Here is a 12,278-nt window from a genome sequence, read left to right as displayed (position 1 = left end):
AATTTTAATCTATTTCCTGCACACCTGTGTGGATAATCGCGCTCGATTTGCTTTGATGACTCACCTTTTCATATGTTGTCAAGGCACAATGCTTTGCAAGTGTGAGTCATGGAAAGAATTCAGCAGCATTGCATGATTAATTATAATTGCTATCTGCAGGGCCTGTCGATGTCAATTTCGTCAAGCAGAGTACTGTCTGACATGCTTCAGGAAGATTGTGATTGGCCAGTTAACATTAGTTGACAGATCAATTTAATCATAGTGGGGTTCGAGGGGATTGAATTCCTCTCACATTTGTGTCTTTATTCAGAGCAGTAAGGCTAATGTGTTATCATGCAGTGACCCTTAGACCTGCCACGTATTTAAACATGATTTGTACCACCTGATTTGATATTTTACCACCTGATTTATGTCTATTGTCATGTATCTTTGGAAGTTCCTGTCATGGTAACCTGATTGTTTTAATATTACTTCCTGCACTTACAATCTACTAGCCTAACACCACACTATACGATCTCTGCTTCCACCTCCATGCTTCTTTTCCAGTAATACATGAAGTTTTCTATAGAGCAGTTATTAAATCATTTCAGTTAGTTCTACATCAGTGTTCTAGTGTTTCTTTAATCTGACTTTCCATAAGTTCCCCTCCATTTCAGCTTCAACACTCCACTTCCGCTATATAATGACTGGAGCAGAATGAAGTTCCTCCATGAATATTTGGAGTGATTGGAACGTGAGCCTGTAAAATAAAGACTTTAGCTGGGAAGACTGTGTGGGAGTCCTGCCAAACTCCTCCAAACAGCCAAGATGCTGCAGGAGCCAGGCCAAACTATTATGGCCTGACTTATTTTATGCATTTTGCTTTATTGCATTTCCAATTTTCTGAGTCCATGCTTGTAGAAAACGTGCTACTGCTGCGACAGGAGATAAAATCTTCATGTGCCAAATACCAGTGCTCAGAATCATATAAAACAGCTGGACAATTTAGAATCAATGACAATCAAAGTGCAAGCAAGTAATTAAGCCAAGTAGTATTTAACATTAACAGTTCAGCTCAGAGCCTGAGAATCAAACACAGTCCTGGTTTATTATCTCTTGATAGAAGGAGACTTGAGCTGACAATGGCTCCCAATGATTCTACAAGCCACAGGATGAAACACAATGAAGCAAACGAATTGGCAGAAAAGTCATCTGATTCTGGAATTTCTTGACAGTCAGATGAAAAATAATTATTGTACCCTATTCCCTTCAATTGATCAGTAATATTTAATATTACCTAATGTCAGCTAGCCTGCTAGTGAACTTGGCTAATGCTTTTTTCCCCATTACAAACTAAAATAACTGTCTAACATTAGCTTGGTTGCAGACTTTGCTAACTACTAACAACTAATATAACATACTGATATCTACTCCTCTAGAGGTTAACCTAAGGCAGCTCGAAAGAACATTAAACTTATACAGCTCTGTGTAGCTGGCTAGTTTAACTAATGATATTAAGCTATTATATTGTGTTATTAATATCAGTATTTTATGCTAATCAAGTTGAAAGGTTGAAAAGCATTGTGGTGTTATATTATATATATATATATATATATATATATATATATATATATATATATATATATATATATATATATATATATAATTTAGTTAATTACTTATTACCTTAATTACCTATTTATTTTTATTCTGTATGGTGCAACTAACTGAACAGTGCGGCTAATCCTGTTTTCACCAGGTGCTATTAACACCTCAGTGTTAGCATATTCATCTTTGTTTCCAATAAAAGACATGCTTTTATATATGAATGTTAATGAATGTTAATTTTATTTATACTAACTCCTTGTTTCCAAATTAAGGGGCAAAGATAGTTCTTGTCTGCATTGGTCTTTATCTGTCAGATAGTTACCAAGCTATGGCCAGTCCACAAAAGATGATTTAAAGAAAAAAATATTCACAGAAAACTGCACAGAAATAAAACAGTAAATTCAACAAGTAAATTCTACTGCCTACTGTCACATAGCTGTGTAGTTAAGTAAATATTTGTCACGTATTACGTACCCTACTACATGCTACTAAAGTAAAAGATGAGTTCAAGCATCAGAGCCATATACACTTACTCAGTTTATGACTTAAGATCTTGATCTGTCGGCTTTGCTTTTGCAATGAAGCAGCTATGATGTCCTTTAATCTTCTGTTCCTCTGAGACTTGATGCAAAATTTACTATAAACAATATTCAAATTCCAGAGCTTAAGCGCCCTCACTAAATAGACCTTTCTTTTCTGTCTAGGTGGAATATGCATCGCCCAGTCCCTGAAAATTCCACACGACCGTAAACAAGCTGATTTCGACAAGATTATTCGGATGCTTCTTGAGACCCGTCAGGCACGAGCAGTGATTATGTTTGCTTATGATGAAGACATTCGGTAAGCCTTTGTTTACTAGCAACCTCACTACCATCTCCTTACAGAGAACTGGAATAATTTGACTGATTTTATAGTCCCAGACCAAACTCTGAAACTTGTAAACAGACAATATGTCAAACTAGTTTGCAAACTACAAAAGTTTATAATTGTACTATGAATTATGCATGTCAATATCTCTATATGTCAATATCATGTCAATATCTCTACCTTTGTGGAGAACAATATTCTTCATGCTATCTGACACTCCAAAAATCATAGTGGACCTCAGCATTCTACTGACTGTGTGGATATTCTTGCAGGGAGATTCTTAATGCCAGTAAAAGGGCTGACCAAGTGGGGCACTTCTTGTGGATTGGGTCCGACAGCTGGGGGGCGAAGAACAGCCCGATTCATGGCCTGGAGGACGCAGCAGTAGGAGCCATCACCATCCTACCGAAACGAGCCACTATAGCTGGTATGATTATTCTGTTATGTTCTACTACCATACAGTAGGTGTTCCCATATCCCATAAGAACTATGAAATTTGATACATTACTTCTGCTGGAAAATTTTAAAATCAAGTTATAGCAAACCTGAACTGTGAAGGAAAAGCCTTGTACTGTCTGAAATAAAATCCAGGTTTGTGATGCAGAGATATTTGAGTCAAAGTTTAATAAAATCATTTTCCTGTCTTTATAGCGTACATGCAGAGGTTTTGAACATCTCGATTAATTTCTACAAATACAGACTGGATGGTATATTCTCAGCTGCACAACACAGAAGCACTAACATGCTTAAAAATCAGATTTTGCTATTCAAACACTAATATCTAAGAGGAAGTCTGGGTTGTAATATGGCTTGTTTGAGAAGAATACAGAAAACAGTCCATCTAGGATTTCTACAATATTGCTTTTTCCCTGCTTTGTGATTTTCCTTTTTTTTAATCTGGATTGAATTATCTGGATTTCATCATCTAGAATAGACAGCCTAAAAAAACAACATTTCTACCATTTCAGGGTGTGATAATATTACCAGCTGTGTAGTCGGGAATTGCTTGCTGGCAGATGCAAACACAAGAACTCAACTAGATTGTAGATACAAATGTGGCCATTGAGAATGCACGTCAAAGGAAAAGGGATCCTACTTCATGCGGTATCACGAGCATGCTGCGGGTGCAGGGAAAACAAGACGAGTAGGGGGCAGTTATATTTCATTCGAACAAACACGTGTTGCTAGTGGATACAGTAGATCTGCCAGGACATACTGTATACAGCATAAACTCTTTTTCAACCAAACGGTGCTATTTCTTGTACTGAATCCTGTGATCTGCTTGTCCTTGTGTTGGGTACAATTTAAATTGCAAAGGTTGGTAGGTCAGGTAATATAATATAATCAGGATAATCATCAGTGAACATTGTGGCAGGGTAATATTTTGTAGAGACGATTAAATCGTTATATAAGGCACAAGTCTTACTCCTTACTTCAGAAACTTGATGGTTCCTCAAGGATCTGGCTCTCCTGCCTCCATCAGTACAGTTAGTCATACTGGTCAGACATATTGGCTAGGAATGGCATAGTGTTTCCCTGTTGGTCACAAAACTGTATCACATTTGAGAATGGAACAGGAAATTGCCAATCCCTGGTGCAGCAATGAATCCGAAGGGAACACTGTCATGCTCAAAACTGCCAAACTGGTTTGCTCAATGCTCTCAAGCATACCAAGAGACCTGAACTTTAACAGCCCTGGCCCAAGGAATTGCTCAGCCTGACATTCCGACCAGACCATGAGTGCTGGGTTAATAAATGAACTGCCTTCACTGATGTTTTGTTGTGATCCTCTTGTGCAGGGGCAGATACTGATTAATGGTTTATGGAAATGATGCCGTGGAAAGAAGAGGAAGGAATAAGTTACAAATTAGAGATGGTTCCTGTGAAGAGAGAAAAGCCACCTGCAATTGTATCTGATTGTATCTGCCATTGTATCCGTAGTGAAGTCAATAACATTTTCTGCAAAAAATCTCTTGAATAGACCGGGCAGTTGGTTGGTCAATTGTTAAATGGCTATTATTGATAAAAGGGTCTTTGAAACTGATTTTGAATTTGTAGGTGTTTCAATCGTTCCTTAAAATCTCCAGGCATACACTGTAGTCTGAATGAGTTGTGCAGGTGTTGCTATCCAACAAGCCAGCCATGGAGAAAAGACTCTCGCTGTGACTGACCCTTTTTCCAGCACGGCTTTATGTCATGTGATATATCATGGCACTTTTTGTAGTGATAAAATCTCTCTGCTTGTGGCTTGTGCCTGCTATCCATGTGCTGATAAGTGCACTAACGTTGATTTTTTTTTCAGCCGTGCCTTTCTCAATACTGGCAGAGTGTTCCGAAAAAGAGTGTGAAAAAAGAAAATGTTACATTTAAGGCTGGATCTTGTCCAGTGAAATAGGTGTTTGAGAACAAACAATAACATTATTCACACAAGATGTGGTCAAATATGATCTAGAAATGTGTCACCTGGAGCGACACCATGAGAGTGATTAACGTTTTTATTTTTATGTGGTGTAACAGTGACAGGGTGGACAAATTTGCTTTTTGGAATAGACTAGTGTGTTTTTTTGAAGTGGGTAGTAATACCTGTCCCAAGCTTCAGGGTTCCTGATTCGATACAGAGCTCAGCTTATTGATTGTGCAGAGTTTTTCATGTTCTCCCCATTTCCAGTTTGGTTTCCTCTGGGTCCACCCGTTTCCTTGCACATCACAAAACCATGCAGAAAAAGGACAGGCTATGCAAAATTGCCCATAGTTGTGACTGAGCATGTGAATGCATGTTCATGGTGGTCTGTGATGGAATAGCTCCTAGGAACACTGGCTCTGGATTCACAGCGAGCCTTATCAGGATAAAGCAGTTAAAGTCCCCACAAAGTGCCTCGAAACGTGTAGCATTATTCGATGTGTTGACGTGATTTCCACTGAAACAGGAAGCCAGGGTGGGACATATTGACTGGCTCCTCCCCCTTTTTTAAATAGACAATAGCGTTTTGCTTATCTCACAGCAAGGAAACTTACAACTGTTAGGGGTGGGACACTTCAGATTCTAGAGAGAATTTGATTATACAGAAAATCTGATGAGAAGCTGAAGTGCAGAATGATGTCATCAAAATTGCTGATCCGTATTGGTGGTAGAGAGAGACTGTAAATCTTTAATGCGTGTATATTCTAAATGCAAATTTTGTCATTGTTTTTGAGCACACTCGCTTATAAATAACCTTAAGGCTAACGTATTTGTACTAAAAGCTACAAAACTTCAATTTTGATTTCATGGGAACTTTAAAGATGAACTGGAATTTATGGGGCATCCCTTCTCAAAACAAGATTACTTGCAAATGGAAACGTCTGAGCAGACCTTGTGACCTTTCAATTCACATCCCATTTGGTAAGCTCATTTATTTACTTCCGCCTGCCCTTCTGCATTTGGAAGGCTTCTTCAAACCAGTGAGAAGCACATTATCCTTTGATCTGGTGCTGACGAGAATATGCAACAGCTTGTGCACTGACACATCATATGTGTATCCCAACAGAGTGAACAAACAAAGTGGGAAAAATGACGTCATCTCATTCACAGTGTCTGCATTTTCCATCTACAGGCTCTGCGTGTTATGCAGAGCTAATGGGTTTGGCCTACTTAGTGCATGAAAGCAGACAAGATTACATTTCTTCCAATGCTTACAACAGACTGTATTGTCACACTGTAAAACATTAACATAACTTCATTTTCATAACAACATAGGTTTAAATGGTTCAAACACAGAAATTCAAGCTTTGCATGATGGCTATACATTTTTACCACTCTCCATTCCTATTTTTCACAGCTCTGTTGATGTCTGCCCCATTACAGCGCTAAGAGGCATGGTGTTAAGTGAAGTGGTGTAGTAGCACTACAATGGCTGCTCATTCCCCAGTTAGCTAACTCATGCTGAAGTCTGGCTGGCAGCCTGTCAGAACATATAGCTTTCTCTGGAAGAGCGCTAAGTGAGCTGAGCTGACAAACAGTCAGGGAATCGGGAAGGGATCGTGGAACATGAGAACTAATCATGATCTCCACAACCCACCATGTTACATCACCAGGGCTGTATTATACAAAAAAAAAATCCTACATAAGTTAGTCCTAAGCAATATAAATAATCAGATTTTAAAAAAATATATATATTAATAGTGAAACAATCAACTATGATTTGAAGTCTCCTGCTAAATGTTTTTGGTTGTTGTGAGCTTTTCTGGCTTTTCCATATTTTTTTTCTTCCACTCTTTGGTGCGGTCTTGTGTCTGTATCCCTAAACATTTTGATACATTTTATCTCTTTATGCAGCTCTATGAAAGGGTAACAGTTTCGATATTTTATACTTGAGATGACTTCCAAAGATTCAATCTCTCAAACTTGAGACTGTGTAACTTATTTAAATTAAAGGTCTTTAGGTCATTATAGACACCTTAATTGGGCAATAATTCTATAAATTAACTAGCTAATGATACGCATGGTGGCTTAGTGGGTAGCACGTTCGCCTCCAGGGTCCGGGGTTCGAGTCCTGCCGGGGCCATGTGTGTGTGGAGTTTGCATGTTCTCCCTGTGCTGCGCGGGTTTCCTCCGGGTACTCCGGTTCCTCCCCAGTCCAAAGATATGCATGGTAGGCTGATTGGCGTGTCTAAAGTGTCCGTAGTATATGGATGGGTGTGTGAGTGTGTATGTGATTGTGCCCTGTGATGGACTGGCACCCTGTCCATGGTGTACCCCGCCTTGTGCCCAATGCTCCCTGGGATAAGCTCCAGGCTCCCCGTGACCTTGAAAAGGAGTAAGCGGTAGAAGATGGATGGATATATATATATATATATATATATATATATATATAGAGAGAGAGAGAGAGAGAGAGAGAGAGAGAGAGAGAGAGAGAGAGAACAACAACTTTGTACCCACTGATGATTGACCATTTATTGGCATCATTGTGGTTTTGACTATTGTGTCCAGGCTCCTAATTGGTTCATATAGAGCCCAAAATGTTTCTTTTCAGCCTTATAATGTAGCCTTTCAGTCATCAGTTTTAATCTAGGCATTAAAGTAGCAGCAGGGACTCGGTATTCCTCAGTGACCTCCAGCTGGGTCTGTTTGTTTTGGCGCCTATTGTGTGTTGTCATGGATGGCTTTTTGACAGCAAGAGCTCTGGAATTGTTATTGCACAATTTGTGCATATGAACAACGATTTATAGAAACATACACATGCTGTTAGCTGCTAAAAACAAAAGACATTTTATTTCCACACACCATTTTCTAGCAACATTCAACAGAACGCAGTGCAGATATATGACATCACTGTGCTGAGTTAAGGCTGAGATTGTGTTAGCAATTAACAAGATTTGGTTTTGACAGTATTAGCATGAAAGTTGAAGAAAGTAAGTGAGCTAGACAGGCTACTGGTCTGCTGCATCAATCTATTTAGATAAAGATGAGGTAAAGGCTGAATATGATGTAGACTAATGTAGTACTAATTAACTCAAAACACCTGCAAAGGTTTCCTGAGCCTTTAATCTCTCAGTCTGGTTCAGTACACAAGCACAACCATGGGGAAGATGGAAGTAAATGCTGCATTTCATTTGGAAATCAAGGTCCCAGAGTCTGGAGGAGAGTGGAGAGACACAGAATCCCAGTTCCTTGAAGTCCAGTGTGAAGTTTCCACAGTCAGTGATGATTTGAGATGCCATGTCATCTGCTGGTGTTGGTCCACTGTGTTTTCTCAAGTCGAGAGTCAATGCAGCATCTACCAGGAGATTTTAGAGAAATTTCATGCTTCCATCTGCTGAGAAGCTTTATGGAGATGCTTATTTCCTTTTCCAGCAGGATTTGGCACCTGCCCACAGTGACAAAACTACTAGTAACTGGTTTGCTGACCATGATATTACTGTGCTTGATAGGCCAGCCAAATCGCCTGACTGTTATATTGACATTTATTGTCAAGAGGAAAATAAGATACACCAGACCCAACAATACAGATGAGCTGAAGGCTGCTATCAAAGCAACCTGGGCTTCCATAACACCTCAGCAGTGCCACAGGCTGATTGCCTCCAAGGAGCCGACCAAGTACATAACCATACTTTTCAGAAAGTTGTATTATAAATTCTTTATTCTAATATATTGAGATACTGGATTTTTGATTTCCATGAACTGTAAGCCGTGATCATCAAGATTAAAACAAACAAAAAAAAGGCATGAAATAGTTCACTTTATGTGTAATGAATCTAGAATATATGAAAGTACCACTTTTTGAATTAAATGAATTTGTCCATGATATAAATTTTTTTTGAGATGCAACTGTATCTTAAGTTTAATCCAAACTACTGCATTGCGACTCCCCCAAGCTATGTAGTTTTCCCTCTTACAAAAGTGCAGTAAGCTATATTTTGGCTGAAAATAAATAATTAATTGCCCAATGCTTTAATAATTTATCGCCTAAAACATTTTCCTTTGTGTTAAATTTCCTAGGTGTTATTCATTTTCTTCCATACTTCCGGACTTAGTGCCATAAGCTCACCTCTAGCTACATTATGGCTGTAATTAATTGCTTAATTATACATCTACATCTAAAAATCTTGAAGAAAAATCCCATCTAACCTAACAAAAAAGCTAGTAAAACCTATTTTAAATTACATACAGTCCTGTGAAAAAGAATTTGCCCCATCCTGATTTCTTTTAATTGTGTGTATATCTCATACTAAATAGTTTTAGATCTTTAAACAAAGTACAACATAAAACAAAGACAACCTTAATAAACACACAGTACCGTTTTATTTATTTATTTTATTGAAGCAAAAAAGAGATCCAGCGCCTGTCACCCATGTGAAAAAATTATTGCCTCCTTAAACTTAAAATCTGTTTGTGCCACCTTAAGCAGCAATAACTCCAGCCAAATGCTTCTGATAACTGGAGATCAGTCCTTCACTTACTTCTAGCACTAGGATTTACTCCTATGCTTTGGATCATTGCTGCATAATCCAGTTGCACTTGAGTTTCAACTTACGGAGTGAAGACCAGACATTCTCCTTTGGGATTTTTTGGTACAGAACAGAATTCATGTTTCTCTCAATTTATTCCAAGTTGCCCAGGCCCTGAAGCAGCAAAGCATCCCCACACCATCACACTTCCACCACCATGCTTGACTGTAGATCTGATGTTCTTTTTGTGGAATTCTGTGGGGTTTTTTTGTGGAATTGTGTGGTTTACGCCAGATGTGACGGGACCCCTGTTTTCCAAACAGTTCCACTTTTGACTCATCAGTCCACAGAACATTCTCCCAAAAGGTTTGAGGATCATCAAGATGTGTTTTGGCAAAATTCAGATGAGCCTCAATGTTCTTCTGGGTTAGCAGTGGTTTTCACCTCGCCACTCTTCCACAGATGTCATTTTTGCCCAGTGTCTTTCTGATAGTGGAATCATGAACAGTGACCTTTATTGATGCAAAATAGGCCTGTGGTTACTTTGAAGTTGTGCTTGGCTTTTTTGTGACTTCCTAGATCAGTAGTTACTGTGCTCTTGGAGGAATTTTGGAAGGTCGGCCACTTCTGGGAAGATTCACTACTGTGCTGAGTTTTTCCATTTGGAGATAATGGCTCTCACTGTGGTTCTTTGGAGTTCCAGAGCCTTTGAAATAGCTTTGTAACCCTTCCCGGACTGATGTATTTCAATCACGTTCTTCCTCCTCATTTCTGGAATTTCTTTTAATTATGGCATAGTGTGCAACTGGATAAGACATTTTGACAAGCTTCATAGCGTTAAAAAAGTTCTGTTTAAGTGTTGATTTGATTGAAAAGGGCTGGCAGTAATCAGGCCTGGTTGCGTCTAGTCAAGCTGAACCCTATTATGAATGCAGTTTCATAGATTTGGGGAATTAGTAACTATGGGGGCAAATACATTGTGACACAGGACCGGTTGGCATTAGATAACGTTTTTGCTTCAATAAATAACATTATCATTTAAAAATTGTATTTTGTGTTTACTCAGGTTGCTTTTGTTTATCTTAGATTTAGGTTTTATTTCTGAAACAATTTTGTATGAGATATACACAAAACCCGAAGAAAGCAGAAACAAATACTTTTTCACAGTACTGTAGGACTTTGAGTCTGGTTGTATAAATGGGAAACAGGTAGAATTTTGTGTCGTACATTCTATTTGAGTTAGGAGACTGAGAGAAATGCTTTAACGACAGCAATAAACTACACCGAGAGGCCTTTCTCCTTGAAATCCTTCTCTCCTTCATAAGAGTAACATTAATCAACATATTTTCCAGTCTTTCTCACATCTGAGATGACCCTCTCCAGTTTTGATGTGTTCTCAAGAGCAATGTCTTATTTGTTTTTAAAAGATTCCTCTGTGAAATTGTACAAGCAGCTCACCTGCTGTTATTAATCATCGTGTGTTTCCTAATCAGTACTGCTCTGATGACTGCTTCAGCATGATCAATCTAAAGGTGTGATGTTCCTTTTTCCATCTGTTATGAGCTGGCTTTGCAAGAATTGAGTGCCATGAGTGCGTCGAATGAGACGGAGATCCAGAGTGATGCCTACACACATGAGTGCTGGTCATTTTCATGGCCTGTTTGCTTTGCTTTTCCCTCCTGAAGCTATGAGCCTAATTTCAGGCTATCACATCATGGCATTACATGGCTTGTTGCTATTTTTTAAAAATCCGGTGCATCATTGCAGGCTTAGTCACTTTATTTGAAGTGTCATTAAGCCCAGACATTGTCACATAAGGTTTCATACATGGACTGGTATAATAGCTGGATAGTGAATGATGCAACTCTCTGGATTTTGTTATGTTTTAAAATGTAAACTGCCACTGCAGTTCGATTCAACTGTTTCAGTTTAGAATTCAGCTCATATAGCTTTGAACTCTGATTGGGAGTGGCAGGTTTCAGACTATATCCTTTCAAACAACATCATTCATATGAAAACAATTAAGCTGTTGCACAAATTTTGTGTGAGGATACTTTGGGTTTCCCACACTTAACCAGAGTATTAGAGAGAGAGAGAGAGAGAGAGAGAGAGAGAGAAATGATGATCTTTCAACTGATGCTTCTGGGAAAGTGATGAATTAACATGACTTAAACATAAGGCAGAATACAGTTCAAAGTAAGTGTTAAGAGTCTTGCACAAGAACCCCCACAGGTTTTCTGGCAACCCTGGGATTTGAACTAATAACCTTTTAGTCATTTAGTCTAAACCACTGAAACCCCACTGATACCCTGAAATTATTCAGGTGCACATCCTAAAGCTTTTTCCTGTATATTTAAGAACCATATTAATAGCTACATTTCCCACACAGAGCCATAACCAGACTTTTATCTGGACCACAAAACACCACAGAATGCCTTTGATGAACACATCCAGATCCAGCTGTCAGAACAACCTAAATGAGAAAATACCTCAGGCATGATATGGACTAGAACGTGCAGTCCATACACTTCCAGCCCGAAATTAAAAAATCTATATGGTTGGATGGATTTGGGCTATTTTCAGTCCAGATTCCAATTGCACTGAAAACTCAAATGTGGCTGATTATAGCTGAACCACTTTTGGCCCACAATATACTTGCCATAGGTATAACTCAGCATTATTTGCTAAACCACAGATGAACCCAGAACCATCTGCTATATGGGTTGTCAGTCATGATAGGACGGGGGGCTGTGTGTACTTATAAAGTCTTAACTTGTTTAAAAATTACATACATTTTGTCCCATCTGGTAGAAAAATGTAAACTACATTTTAAGAGATTATGGTGTGTTCAAAAATTATATTTACAAGTTGAATGCACATGAACGCCACCACAGAGT

General features: G+C 38.6%; 1 protein-coding gene across 2 annotated transcripts in view; it reads left to right on the top strand.

Annotated features, from left to right (window-relative positions):
• The window catches only part of LOC108280992 (metabotropic glutamate receptor 7), a 225,910-nt gene that overhangs the window by 125,127 nt on the left and 88,505 nt on the right, over positions 1-12,278 (top strand). For both annotated transcript variants that reach the window (XM_017496509.3, XM_047149369.2), the window contains exons 3-4: positions 2,292-2,427; positions 2,727-2,881. In XM_017496509.3, the coding sequence (XP_017351998.1) occupies positions 2,292-2,427; positions 2,727-2,881 (291 nt within the window). The remainder of the gene's footprint in view (positions 1-2,291; positions 2,428-2,726; positions 2,882-12,278) is intronic.

Source organism: Ictalurus punctatus, chromosome 21 (genome assembly GCF_001660625.3).
Source record: "Ictalurus punctatus breed USDA103 chromosome 21, Coco_2.0, whole genome shotgun sequence".
NCBI lineage: Eukaryota > Metazoa > Chordata > Actinopteri > Siluriformes > Ictaluridae > Ictalurus > Ictalurus punctatus.
Note: the sequence above shows the minus strand (reverse complement) of the source record. Positions and strands in the feature narration are given on the sequence as shown.